General features: G+C 39.6%; 1 protein-coding gene and 1 non-coding gene across 5 annotated transcripts in view; both read right to left on the bottom strand.

The window, feature by feature from the left end:
- The window catches only part of RNLS (renalase, FAD dependent amine oxidase), a 311,458-nt gene that overhangs the window by 80,118 nt on the left and 219,092 nt on the right, over positions 1 to 12,248 (bottom strand). For all 4 annotated transcript variants that reach the window (XR_008685782.2, XM_055425152.2, XM_055425151.2 and 1 more), the window contains exon 5: positions 4,055 to 4,228. Coding sequence is in view for 3 of the 4 variants with exons in the window: in XM_055425152.2 (XP_055281127.2) it covers positions 4,055 to 4,228 (174 nt within the window). In the remaining variant the exon portion in view is untranslated. The remainder of the gene's footprint in view (positions 1 to 4,054; positions 4,229 to 12,248) is intronic.
- On the bottom strand, positions 9,702 to 9,774 carry TRNAF-AAA (transfer RNA phenylalanine (anticodon AAA)). The gene has a single exon. It is a non-coding gene; the product is annotated as a tRNA-Phe (tRNA).

Consider the following 12,248-nt stretch of genomic DNA (forward strand, 5'->3'; position numbering starts at 1 on the left):
AATTTCTATACTGAATTTACTGAACGTTAAGTTACTCTTCAAAATATCATAAAGCTGAAACTCCAATACTTTGGCCACTTCATGTGACAAGTTGACTCACTGGAAAATAGTATGATGCTAGGAGGGATTGGGGGTGGGAGGAGACGGGGACGACAATGAGATGGCTGGATGGCATCATTGACTCGATGGACATGAGTTTGAGTGAACTCTGGGAGTTGGTGATGGACAGGGAGGACTGACGTGCTGTGATTCATGGGGTTGCAAAGAGTTGGACATGACTGAGCGACTGAACTGAACTGAACTGAAAGGTATTTTCAAAGATAATTTTGAATATACATGATTCTTATCTTTACATGTCAACTTTACAACCTTATCTCCCACATGAGACATGAATCTACTTGAAGAGAATGGAAATTATTTGTTGCCAACCCAGCATCACTAGTCTCTTCTTCCTTCCCCAGAAACTCATATTTTATTCAGGTATCTACTCTTATGTGGGGTGTTTCCCAGGTGGCTCAACAGTAAAGAATCTGCCTGTCAATTCAGGAGACTCAGGAGACACGGATTCAATTCCTAGGTGGAGAAGATCCCCTGGAGGATGAAAAGTAAAGGGCAACCCATTACAGGATTCTTGCTTGGAACATCCCATGGACAGAAGAGCCTGGTGGGCTAGAGTACATGGGGTTGCAAACAGTTGGACATAACTGAGCGACTAAGAACACATGCAGGCACTCATATGACTAAAAGGAAGATGATCCTAATACCAGTTCCAGGAGTAGATCTTGATTTGTCTGTAGGATTGTAATGGTAGTCCCACCCCTGCTTGGCAGTGATTGGTTTCAGACTTGTGAGTAACCTACGATGGCCTATAACACAATTATGACCTATAATACAAGATAGTCAGTTGAGGGGTTTCTGGAAAGATTTCCTTGATCTCAGAAAAGGACAGAGACAGTAACAGTTCTTATTCCTCCTAAGCATGTTGCTGGGTCTGGATGTGACTCCAACAATTATTGCCATCTTGCTACCACTCCTTTGAGGACGTCAACATTAAGAATGGAAGAGGGCATTTCTCTGATAATGACTGAGGTTGAGCATCTTTTCATGTGGTTATTAGCCATCTGTATGTCTTCTTTGGAGAAATGTCTGTTTGGTTCTTTGGTCCATTTTTTGATTGGGTCATTTATTTTTCTGGAATTGAGTTGCAGGAGTTGTTTGCATATTTTTTAGATTAATTTTTTGTCAGTTGCTTCGTTTGCTATTAATTTCTACCATTCTGAAGGCTGTCTTTTCACTTTGCTTATAGTTTCCTTCGTTGTGCAAAAGCTTTTAAGTTTAATTAGGTCCCATTTGTTTATTTTTGCTTTTATTTCCATTACTCTGGGAGGTGTGTCATAGAGGATCCTGCTGTGATTTATGTTGGAGAGTGTTTTGCCTATGTTTTCCTCTAGGAGTTTTATAGTTTCTGGTCTTACGTTTAGATCTTCAATCCATTTTGAGTTTATTTCTGTGTATGGTGTTAGAAAGTACTCTAGTTTCATTTTTTTACAAGTGGTTGACCAGTTTTCCCAGCACCATTTGTTAAAGAGATTGTCTTTTCTCCATTGTATATTCTTGCCTCCTTTGTCAAAGATGAGGTGTCCATAGGTACGTAGATTTATCTCTGGGCTTTCTATTTTGTTCCACTGATCTATATTTCTGTCTTTGTGCCAGTACCACACTGTCTTGATGACTGTAGCTTTGTAGTATAGCCTGAAGTCAGGCAGGTTGATTCCTCCAGTTCCATTCTTCTTTCTCAAGATTGCTTTGGCTATTCGAGGTTTGAGGTTCCATCTCATGCCAATCAGAATGGCTGCTATCCAAAAATCTACAAACAATAAAAGCTGGAGAGGGTGTGGAGAGAAGGGAACCCTGTTACACTGTTGGTGGGAATGAAAACTAGTACAGACACTATGGAGAAGAGTGTGGAGATTCTTTAAAAAACTGGAAACAGAACTGCCACATGATCCAGCAATTCCACTTCTGGGCATACACACTGAGGAAACCAGAATTGAAAGAGACACGTGTACCCCAATGTTCACTGCAGCACTGTTTATAATAGCCAGGACATGGAAGCAACCTAGATGTCCTTCAGCAGATGAATGGATAAGAAAGCTGTGGTACATATACACAATGAAATATTACTCAGCCATTAAAAAGAAAACATTTGAATCAGTTCTAATGAGGTGGCTGAAACTGGAGCTTATTGTTATACAGATTGAAGTAAGCCAGAAAGTAAAACACCAATACAGTATACTAACGCATGTATATGGAATTTAAAAAGACGGTAATGATAACCTTATATGCAAGACAGCAAAAGAGACACAGATGTATAGAACAGTCTTTTGGACTCTGGGAGAAGGCGAGGGTGGGATCTGAGAGAATAGCATTGAAACATGTATATTATCATATGTGAAACAGATTGCCAGTCCAGGTTTGATGCATGAGACAGGGTGCTCAGGGCTGGTGCACTGGGATTACCCAGAGGGATGGGATGGGGAGGAAGGTGCGAGGGGTGTTCAGGATGGGGAACACATGTAAACCCATATCTGATTCATGTCAATGTATGGCAAAACCACTACAATATTGAAAAGTAACTAGCCTCCAATTAAAATAAAAAAAAAAAAAAAAGAAAACACTCTTAAAAAAAAAGAATGGAAGAGAGCAGAGATGGATAATCCTAGGTCCTTGAAGATACCTCTCTTTTATTGGCTCAGTCAGTCATGAAGTCTCCCTAGCTTCTTCCTTTTAACGTATCAGTTAGATTGGGCTGCCATAGACTGGATGGCTTACACAATAGACATTTACTTCTTTCAGTTCCGGCGAAGGGAAGTCCAAGCTCAAGGTGCCTGCTGATTTGGTTTCTGGTGAGGACTCTCTTTCTGGCTCACAGGCAGAAGGTTTGATATATAACATAAGATCAAGGGCTATTTTCCTTTTCTCAGAACAAAGCAGTTGTCAAGTTAAAAATGGTTAGTCCATTGCTGTTACAGGGCATTTCATGAACTGCTGATTGTACATATATGTGATATCATGTTAACATAAACAGGCCAGCCCTTAGGGAGTTTTAAGTTATAAAGGAAACATTTTTCTAAGATCATGTGCTCTGATATAAAAACCATACTCCAGCCCAGTTCTGTCATTATAAAGTTCTGGCAAGTCAAGAGATGTTAGTTGGTGATTTTATCAGGCAAAACTTTTAACTAATGCTTGATGAAAGCATCACTGCACCATAAAACACCATAACAAATTGCAGTGACGATTCTTTTTAAGAATTTAGTCACTTTAGATCATTACGATTTCTTCCACAAAAAGTAGTATCTTAGTGATCACTATAATTCTACAAATAAGAATATGCTTTCACCTTTATGACCAAAAGGAATCAGTTATGTTTATTCTTGCAATTCAAATCTAAGTTTACTATCTTCAACAAAAAGGGTGGAGTATAGATTTTATCCTATCCTAGTAAAGATCTTATGAAACATTTTACCTATTATTTTAGTTACATTGTATACAAAGTAATTTTACGTAGTCTTCTAGATGAACATTAAATAAAATAAAATTATATCGAAGTGAAGGATTTTCATAATACAGTAAAATTCACTTTTTATATCTAGCCTGGGAAGTGGAAAGAGCAGCACTCATCAAATTTTAAAAACAAAACCAAACAAAAAACAAACTCCATCAAGAAACAAATGATGAGAGATCCATTTGCATATAGATGAATCCATATTAGAGCAATAGAAACTTGGGCCATTTTGAAATCTTAAACCTTCTGACACTATTTTCATGAACTCAAGTAATACAAACCATGTGGTGAATGATTTTCTGAAAAACTTTGCTGGTTTCACTGTGTATTTTATTATTGGCCAAATGTGACATTAAATTTTATCCCCCGTGGCTTGGAGTTAAATGCTTGCTCTGTTCAGAATGGCAACACTCAATTAAACAGCATTTTTCATGATCTACACCCACCATTGTTACCGTATTTAAGGGAAATAATGGGGGTACTGACCTATATTGCGTTTCTTATTATCAATGGAGATGAAGCGAATGCAGGGATTACTGGTGATGTACCGCCCAGCCCAAGGGACATCAATCTTCGTGCCAGCTTCATAAAAGAGGCCCAGAGCATAGCGAGAGGAGTAGCTCACAGACTCCAGTTGCTGCCTTTGGCATTCATTAATTACTGTGGAAGAAAAAGTACAGGGCATCAAACTTGAAAATATCATCTTTCCTTTCAGTACATCAAATACCACACTCCTTTAAACCAGTTCCAACTGTTTTTACTGACTCCATCTCACTTACGATGAATTTTGAAAGGTAATGTAAAATAGCATCAGCTCTAATTTCTTTGCAGAATGATTACTGTCCTTGGCACACTCGTTTTCATCACACTGAAGGTCCAAACTCTTTAGACTGGCATTTAAAATGTCTCTGAGTTTGACACTAAGTTGTTTTTCTAGCTTTGTATCCTTGTAATTATCCTGGGACTGGCTGGCAACATTGCAACATGATAGATCCCATACACTGAACACTTACTGTGGGTCAGGGTGTTTGCCAAACATGTAACACGATCATTTCACTCTATCCAGCAACCACCATACAAGGTAGGTATTATTCCCATGTTATAGGAGGAGACCAATGATTTATTTCATGGACCTCTTAAGTTCTTCCATGTCATACAGTCATTGTTTGCTTGTCATCTTTCTGCCAGCTGATTAGCATCGTTTCTGGAGCACACGGACTATAGCTTAATCTTTTTTGTTACAGTCCTCTACCCTACTCATTGGAAAAGACTCTGATGCTGGGAAGGATTAGGGGCGGGAGGAGAAGGGACAACAGAGAAGGAGATGGCTGGATGGCATCACCGACTCGATGGGCATGAGTTTGAGTGAACTCCGGGAGTTGGTGATGGACAGGGAAGCCTGGTGTGCTACAGTCCATGGGGTCGCAAAGAGTCGGACACGACTGAACGACTGAACTGAACTGAACCCTACTCATTACAAAAATACAAAGGATGAAGTATAGAGGGATAGAAAGGCAAACAAGACATGCAAAATTAGTGAAAATGTAGGAAGTATAGGAAGTAAATAATCAATAAATGGAAAAATACTGGGAAATGAATTAGACAGGTTTGGGTTCAAAACCCAACTCTACCACTTAGTAGGTAGGTGACCCTGGTCAAGCTATTAATACTTATTCTAACTATAGTTCTCATCTATAAGTGGCAAAAATAGGGTGCATTAGTATGATGCGAGGATTACATGAATAATGCACATCACAATGCATGGCATATGATAAGTGTTCATCACTTTTTTCTATTATATATAGAAAAATATTTAGGAAAATGGGACAATGTTCTATCCTGGGATGAAAAAGGAAAGACACCCCCCCTCCCCCCGCTTACATTTTAATCTCCATCTCCAATCTTCCTATCTTTAAGGGTCTCAGGGAGCTTCTTGTTCATGTACTTGTATTAATAATTTGGGTTTCAGAGAAGGCCATAGTTCTATTCTGAAGGCATAAGGCAAGTCAATTCAGAAATGGAACATATGAAAAATTCTCATTTAATTGGTGAAAAATATCCTAATCTAGTAGGCAAACCTCAAGGATTGTGATGCTCTTGCTGCTAAGTCACTTCAGTCATGTCTGCCTCTTTGCAACCACATGGACAATAGCCCACCAGGCTTCTCTGTCCATGGGATTCTCCAGGCAAAAATACTGGAGTGGATTGCCATGCCCTCTTCCAAGGAATCTTCCCAACCCAGGGATCGAACCTGTGTCTCTGATGTTTTTCTGCACTCACAGGCAGGTTCTTTACCACTAGAGCTACCTGGGAAGCCAACTGGGAAGGATGGGGATAACTTTAGCTAAACCTTAGAGAAGTGCTTTTGGAGGAAGACAGAAGGTAAGAAGGGTACTCAATAAATTATTTAAGTACAGTAATAATCCTAAACATTATCACAGCATATTCTTGGCTACAAAACACTTTTAAAACCAAGACTTCATTTAATCTTCACAAAATCCCTACAAGAGAGATGATTTTGCCCTCCTGATTTTATATCTCTATGAAGCTGAGATTCAGAGAGGTTAAGTAACTTGCCCTAGGTTACACAGCTTCCGAGTCTGTGTGGCCAGAAGCAAGAATCCCCGCACATCTTCATCACTTCCACACTTCCCTTCCAGATCTGTAAGTCTGAGCTCAAGATGAACGTTAGCATTGCTTTCTCCTCTGACATTACCAGTCATTTTGCACTCAGAAGTAAACGCCATAGTTCCCTTTGACCATCATTTTCTGTCTTATTAAAAGATTTAATTACTTGGTAAATGAATGATCTTCTGACACTGGCCCTGTTACACTCGTATCCTGGGCTTCATTTTATTATTTAACCTACTTTTGGAGCTATGGGACCTGATGGTATGCTTACTGCTTTTCTTTATGAAAACACAGATCTTCAGAAATCATAAAATATTCTCACTAGGAAGAGAGAGGAGGAGATGAAGGAGACTCATACTAGCAGGTGAGCACATATTATGCACTTGAGGGCTTATCATGGTTTCCCATTTTTTTCAATTAAAAAAATAAATCAACAAAACTGTGAAATCAGCTACTTAGCAACTGAAAGGGCTTAAAACTCTCCCTTTTTTTTTAAAAAAAAAACAAACGTATTTTTTTTTTTGTACAAAAACTGAAGGGTCAACTAGGTTGACAACCAAACCGGAACTTTTCCTCCCCTGCCACACACATTAGTACATTTAGCTAGTTTTTAGACAAGCTGCCAAGTAGCAAATTCCACTGGGTAGCCTTTTGAAAAGGTAATTGATATCTATATAGAAACAGAGATTAACCTTAAACACCCTTGTCTGCTCCAGGGGCTCTACAATTCATTCTGAGAACAGGGAGGCGAGACTTTTGACTGAAACAATCTCAATTTCTATACAGATTCACTTACAAAAAATTTTATTTTCTGGGCCTGGAAAGTTTTGATTGTTGCAGGACCTAACAGAATGGTTTTATTTTGTTTGAAAATTTTTGTAATGCAAAATGCTGGAGGGAGCTGCCCTAGGTCCTAAACGTATACATTTTGGCAAGGAAAATAAATGCCTTCTTTACTATCATGTATTTAAAAGGGCCACAAAATAAGGCTAATGTAAAAGTGCTTGATTTCAATATAATTAAACTTTACCTGGATGTCACTCTCAATTAATTCTGTACCACTAGAATTAAATAATCTTTGTAAGTATACACACACAAACACACATGCATATATAGTATATATAAAATTAACGAAGAAGGCTGAGTATCGAAGAATTGATGCTTTTGAACTGTGGTGTTGGAGAAGACTCTTGAAAGTCTCTTGGACTGCAAGGAGATCCAACCAGTCCATTCTAAAGGAGATCAGTCCTGGGTGTTCATTGGAAGGATGGATGCTGAAGCTGAAACTCCAATACTCTGGCCACCTCATGCGAAGAGTTGACTCACTGGAAAAGACCCTGATGCTGGGAGGGATTGGGGGCAGGAGGAGAAGGGGACGACAGAGGATGAGATGGCTGGATGGCATCACCGACTCGATGGACATGAGTTTGAGTGAATTCCGGGAGTTGGTGATGGACAGGGAGGCCTGGTGTGCTGTGATTCATGGGGTCACAAAGAGTCAGACACGACTGAGCGACTGAACTGAACTGATGGCTATCTGATGTAAATAAAGTGACTATAAGTTGTATTGAAGGGGTAGTTTATAGTTTGCATTCATATTCTTGTCAGTTAGGAGAACTGCTCTTATTCCATTCTCCTTGTGCCAATGCCAGTGTGAACATGAGTACATGTGGGCATGGGGGAGGGGAAGAACAGAGGAGGGAAGGGAAGAGAGAAACAGAAAGCCTGAATGGTACTCCTGAATAAATTAAATATGCATTTAATTTCTTTTGTTTGTTTCTTAAAGTAATTTAATTCTTTTAGTTGCCTAACATATAGAAGAGGGTTGGACATACATATTTTGCCTTAATTCCTGTGTGGTTTGGTGATGATCTCATTCACTCATTCATTGCCTGCTATATGATGGCAGGCATTGTTCTTGATGTTAAGGATATAATAAAGTCCCTGCTTTCAGGTAGCTTACATACTAGTGGTGGAGAGACCCAGTTATCAATAAGTAACCAAATAAATGGTATGTCAGTTGGTGATAGGAATTATAAAGAAAAATAAAGCAGGGTAAAGGGATAAAAGTGACAGGTCTGGGCAGTAAGGCTATTTTAAATAGGATTTCAGGGATGTGTCTCCTTTGAGGATTTTATTCTGATTGATATGGGAACTATTGCTACTGGTTATGAGGCAAGGACAGATGTAACCTGGCTTCTGTTTTAAAAACTATCCTGGCTACAAGTGAGGAGTCCAAGGATGGATGAGAGGAACTGGGGAAAATAGGTATTGAAGTAGTCTTAGGTTGGAGGTAACAGCAGAGAAGATCAGAAGTAGTTACATTTTGGATGTAATACATGTCTATGTGTATACATGTGTGTATAAATACATACATTTGCATTATAAATATGTTTGTGCATATATTATATATATATATCATATATATATATATAATTTTAATTGAGGCTTAACTATACCTACAGAAAAGAATGCCTTGAATTTTCATAAAGTGAATGTACCAGAATAATCATTTTGCCAACAAAGGTCTGTATAAGTCAAAGTTATGCTTTTTCCAGAGTCACATGCCAGAGTTGGACCACAGAGAAGACTGAGTGCTGAAGAACTGATGCTGTCAAACTGTGGTGTTGGAGAAGACTTTTGAGAGTCCCTTAGATAGCAAGGAGATCAAACCAGTCAATCCTAAAGGAACTCAACCCTGAATATACATTGGAAGGATTGATGCTGAAGTTAAAGCTCCAATATTTTGGTCACCTGATGTGAAGAACTGACTTACTGGAAAAGATCCTGATGCAGGGCAAGACTGAAGGCAAAAGGAGAAGGGGGCAGCAGAGGATGAGATGGGTTAGATAGCGTTACCGACTCAACAGACATGAATTTGAGCAAACTCTGGGAGACAGTGGAGGACAGAGGAGCCTGCATTCTGCAGTCCATGGGGTCACAAACAGACACAATTTAGCAACTGAGCAATAACAAGCACACTTTATCTATTCTACTACTGATGGACATTTGAAATTTTTTGCAGTTTTGACAATTATAAACGTAACATAAAGAACATATGTATGTGCTTCTCTTGTGTACCTACTAGGGATTCCTCGATCATGGAACAAAGTGTGATATATTCTACTCTTTTGGAATGATAGAGATCAAAGTCTTCAAAACAAATCCTTGGGCCCAGGAGTCTTCCTAATGAAAGTATTTTGTGATTTCTGAAGGCCTGTTTTTTTTAAAAAAAAAAAAAACAAAGTAATGTGTTCACCTGAATTTCTCCTTACTGAAGGCTGATGTTTTTTGTCACAACAATGAATATTTGAATAGTAATAGTAAAACAAATACCTTTTAGGATTAGTTTGATATTCATTTTCAATACTGTGAAAGTGAAGTCGCTCAGCTGTGTCCAACTCTTTGTGACCCCTGGACTGTAGGCTACCAGGCTCCCCCATCCATGGGATTTTCCAGGCAAGAATACTGGAGTGGGTTGCCATTTCGTTCTCCAGGGGATCTTCCTGATCCAGGGATTGAACCTGGGTCTCCTGCATTTTAGGCAGATGCTTTACCATCTGAGCCACCAGGAAAGTCTGGTAAATGTTATATTGACGGGCAATCTGTGCTCACAGCAGTAACCTCCTTCTAGAAGTCTTTTTGTTTACAGCCAATTATAGAGGATGCCTAATTTCAGATTTGGAAAACTCAGCAGTGGCCACAGGACTGGAAGAGGTCAGTCTTCACTCCAATCCCAAAGAAAGGCAATGCCAAAGAATGCTCAAACTACCGCACAATTGCACTCATCTCACACGCTAGTAAAGTCATGCTCAAAATTCTCCAAGCCAGGCTTCAGCAGTATGTGAACCGTGAACTCCCAGATGTTCAAGCAGGTTTTAGAAAAGGCAGAGGCACCAGAGATCAAATTACCAACATCCGCTGGATCATGGAGAAAGCAAGAGAGTTTCAGAAAAACATCTATTTCTGCTTCATTGACTATGCCAAAGCCTTTGACTGTGTGGATCACAATAAACTGTGGAACATTCTGAAAGAGATGGGAATCCCAGACCACCTGACCTGCCTCTTGAGAAACCTGTATGCAGGTCAGGAAGCAACAGTTAGAACTGGACATGGAACAACAGACTGGTTCCAAATAGGAAAAGGTGTACGTCAAGGTTGTATATTGTCACCTTGCTTATTTAACTTATATGCAGAGTACATCATGAGGAATGCTGGGCTGGAAGAAGCACAAGCTGGAATCAAGATTGCTGGGAGAAATATCAATAACCTCAGATATGCAGATGACACTACCCTTATGGCAGAAAGTGAAGAGGAACTCAAAAGCCTCTTGATGAAAGTGAAAGAGGAGAGTGAAAAGGTTGGCTTGAAGCTCAACATTCAGAAAACAAAGATCATGGCATCTGGTCCCATCACTTCATGGGAAATAGATGGAAAAACAGTGGAAACAGTGTCAGACTTTGTTTTTTTTGGGCTCCAAAATCACTGAAGATGCTGATTGCAGCCATGAAATTAAAAGACGCTTGCTCCTTGGAAGGAAAGTTATGACCAACCTTGATAGTATATTAAAAAGCAGAGACATTACTTTGCCAACCAAGGTCCGTCTAGTCAAGGCTATGGTTTTTCCCGTGGTCATGTATGGATGTGAGAGTTGGACTGTGAAGAAAGCTGATTGCCGAAGAATCGATGCTTTTGAACTGTGGTGTTGGAGAAGACTCTTGAGAGTCCCTTATACTGCAAGGAGATCCAACCAGTCCATTCTAAAGGAGATCAATCCTGGATGTTCATTGGAGGGACTGATGCTGAAGCTGAAACTCCAATACTTTGGCCACCTCATGCGACGAGTTGATTCACTGGAAAAGTCTCTGATGCTGGGAAGGGTTGGGGGCGGGAGGAGAAGGGGACGACGGAGAATGAGATGGCTGGATGGCATCACCGACTCTGTGGACATGAGTTTGAGTGAACTCCGGGAGTTGGTGATGGACAGGGAGGCCTGGCGTGCCGTGATTCATGGGGTCGCGGAGAGTCGGACACGACTGAGCGACTGACCTGACCTGAATTTCCCAATTTGTTACCATATATGAAGAATTTCAGCTCAGGGACAGTTGAAATTAGGAAGTCATTTTGTAGTATAATTATTTAAGCTCTCCATCAGTGGATACTGGCTACTCTTGATCTACTTATTATTGTTTTACCTTTTATATTGAATTCCAAGAATGTCAAGAAGTTTTATGCACAAATTCATTCTTAATCTTAGACCGTCTAATTCTGTGGGTACATGAAACCAATATTTTAGCCAGAATAGCTGGTTGTTCTTTACTCAAAGTGGTTGTAGAAATAGTGTTGAAAGATCCATTTTCCATATATAGTTCTCCTAGCAGGACAGCGGAGTCTAAACTTCTACCAATCATGAGTCATTCCTTTCGTGTAAAAGCATCACAGAACCAGTCTCATTCATTTCACCTGGAATAAATTGGACGATCACGTGGATTCTATGGGTATTGAAGTCATCACGCCTGGAAGCACATTTTCAAAAATAGCTTCAGCAAGCACTAAATCTAAAGTTTACTGGGGACAGACTTCAGCAGTTGTATCTATGTGAGATTTCCCCAGGGAAATATTTCTTCCATTCTGAGAGGTATCTCCGGAGTTAGGAAAATTTGGGTTTGAATTCTGGCTCTGACCCAGAATCTGTGTGACCTTGGTCAAATTGCTCAATCCCCCTAAGCATCTGTTTTCCTGTGAAATGAGAATGAGAACAGTGCTGCCCTTAAAGAATTGTTAAGAAAATTAAATGAGATAATATCAAGTGCTTAGCATAATGCCTAACATATAAGTGTACCGCAAAAACCCAGCACTGCAGTTCTTGAATTTAAATACCTTTCGAGGTGTCTATATATAAAGTATAACATACTTTAGAAAAAGTTTTTTGAAGTCTTTAGAGGCAATATCCTAAGTTTCAAGCACATCAAGGTAATACTAAATCAAAGATATCTCTTTGGTAGGTAAAGTATACATACTGGGTACGCTTCACTTTTCAGAGCAGAGG

This window comes from Moschus berezovskii, chromosome 12, assembly GCF_049115385.1.
Source record: "Moschus berezovskii isolate FMDL1 chromosome 12, NW_MosBer_1.0, whole genome shotgun sequence".
Classification (NCBI taxonomy): Eukaryota; Metazoa; Chordata; class Mammalia; order Artiodactyla; family Moschidae; genus Moschus; species Moschus berezovskii.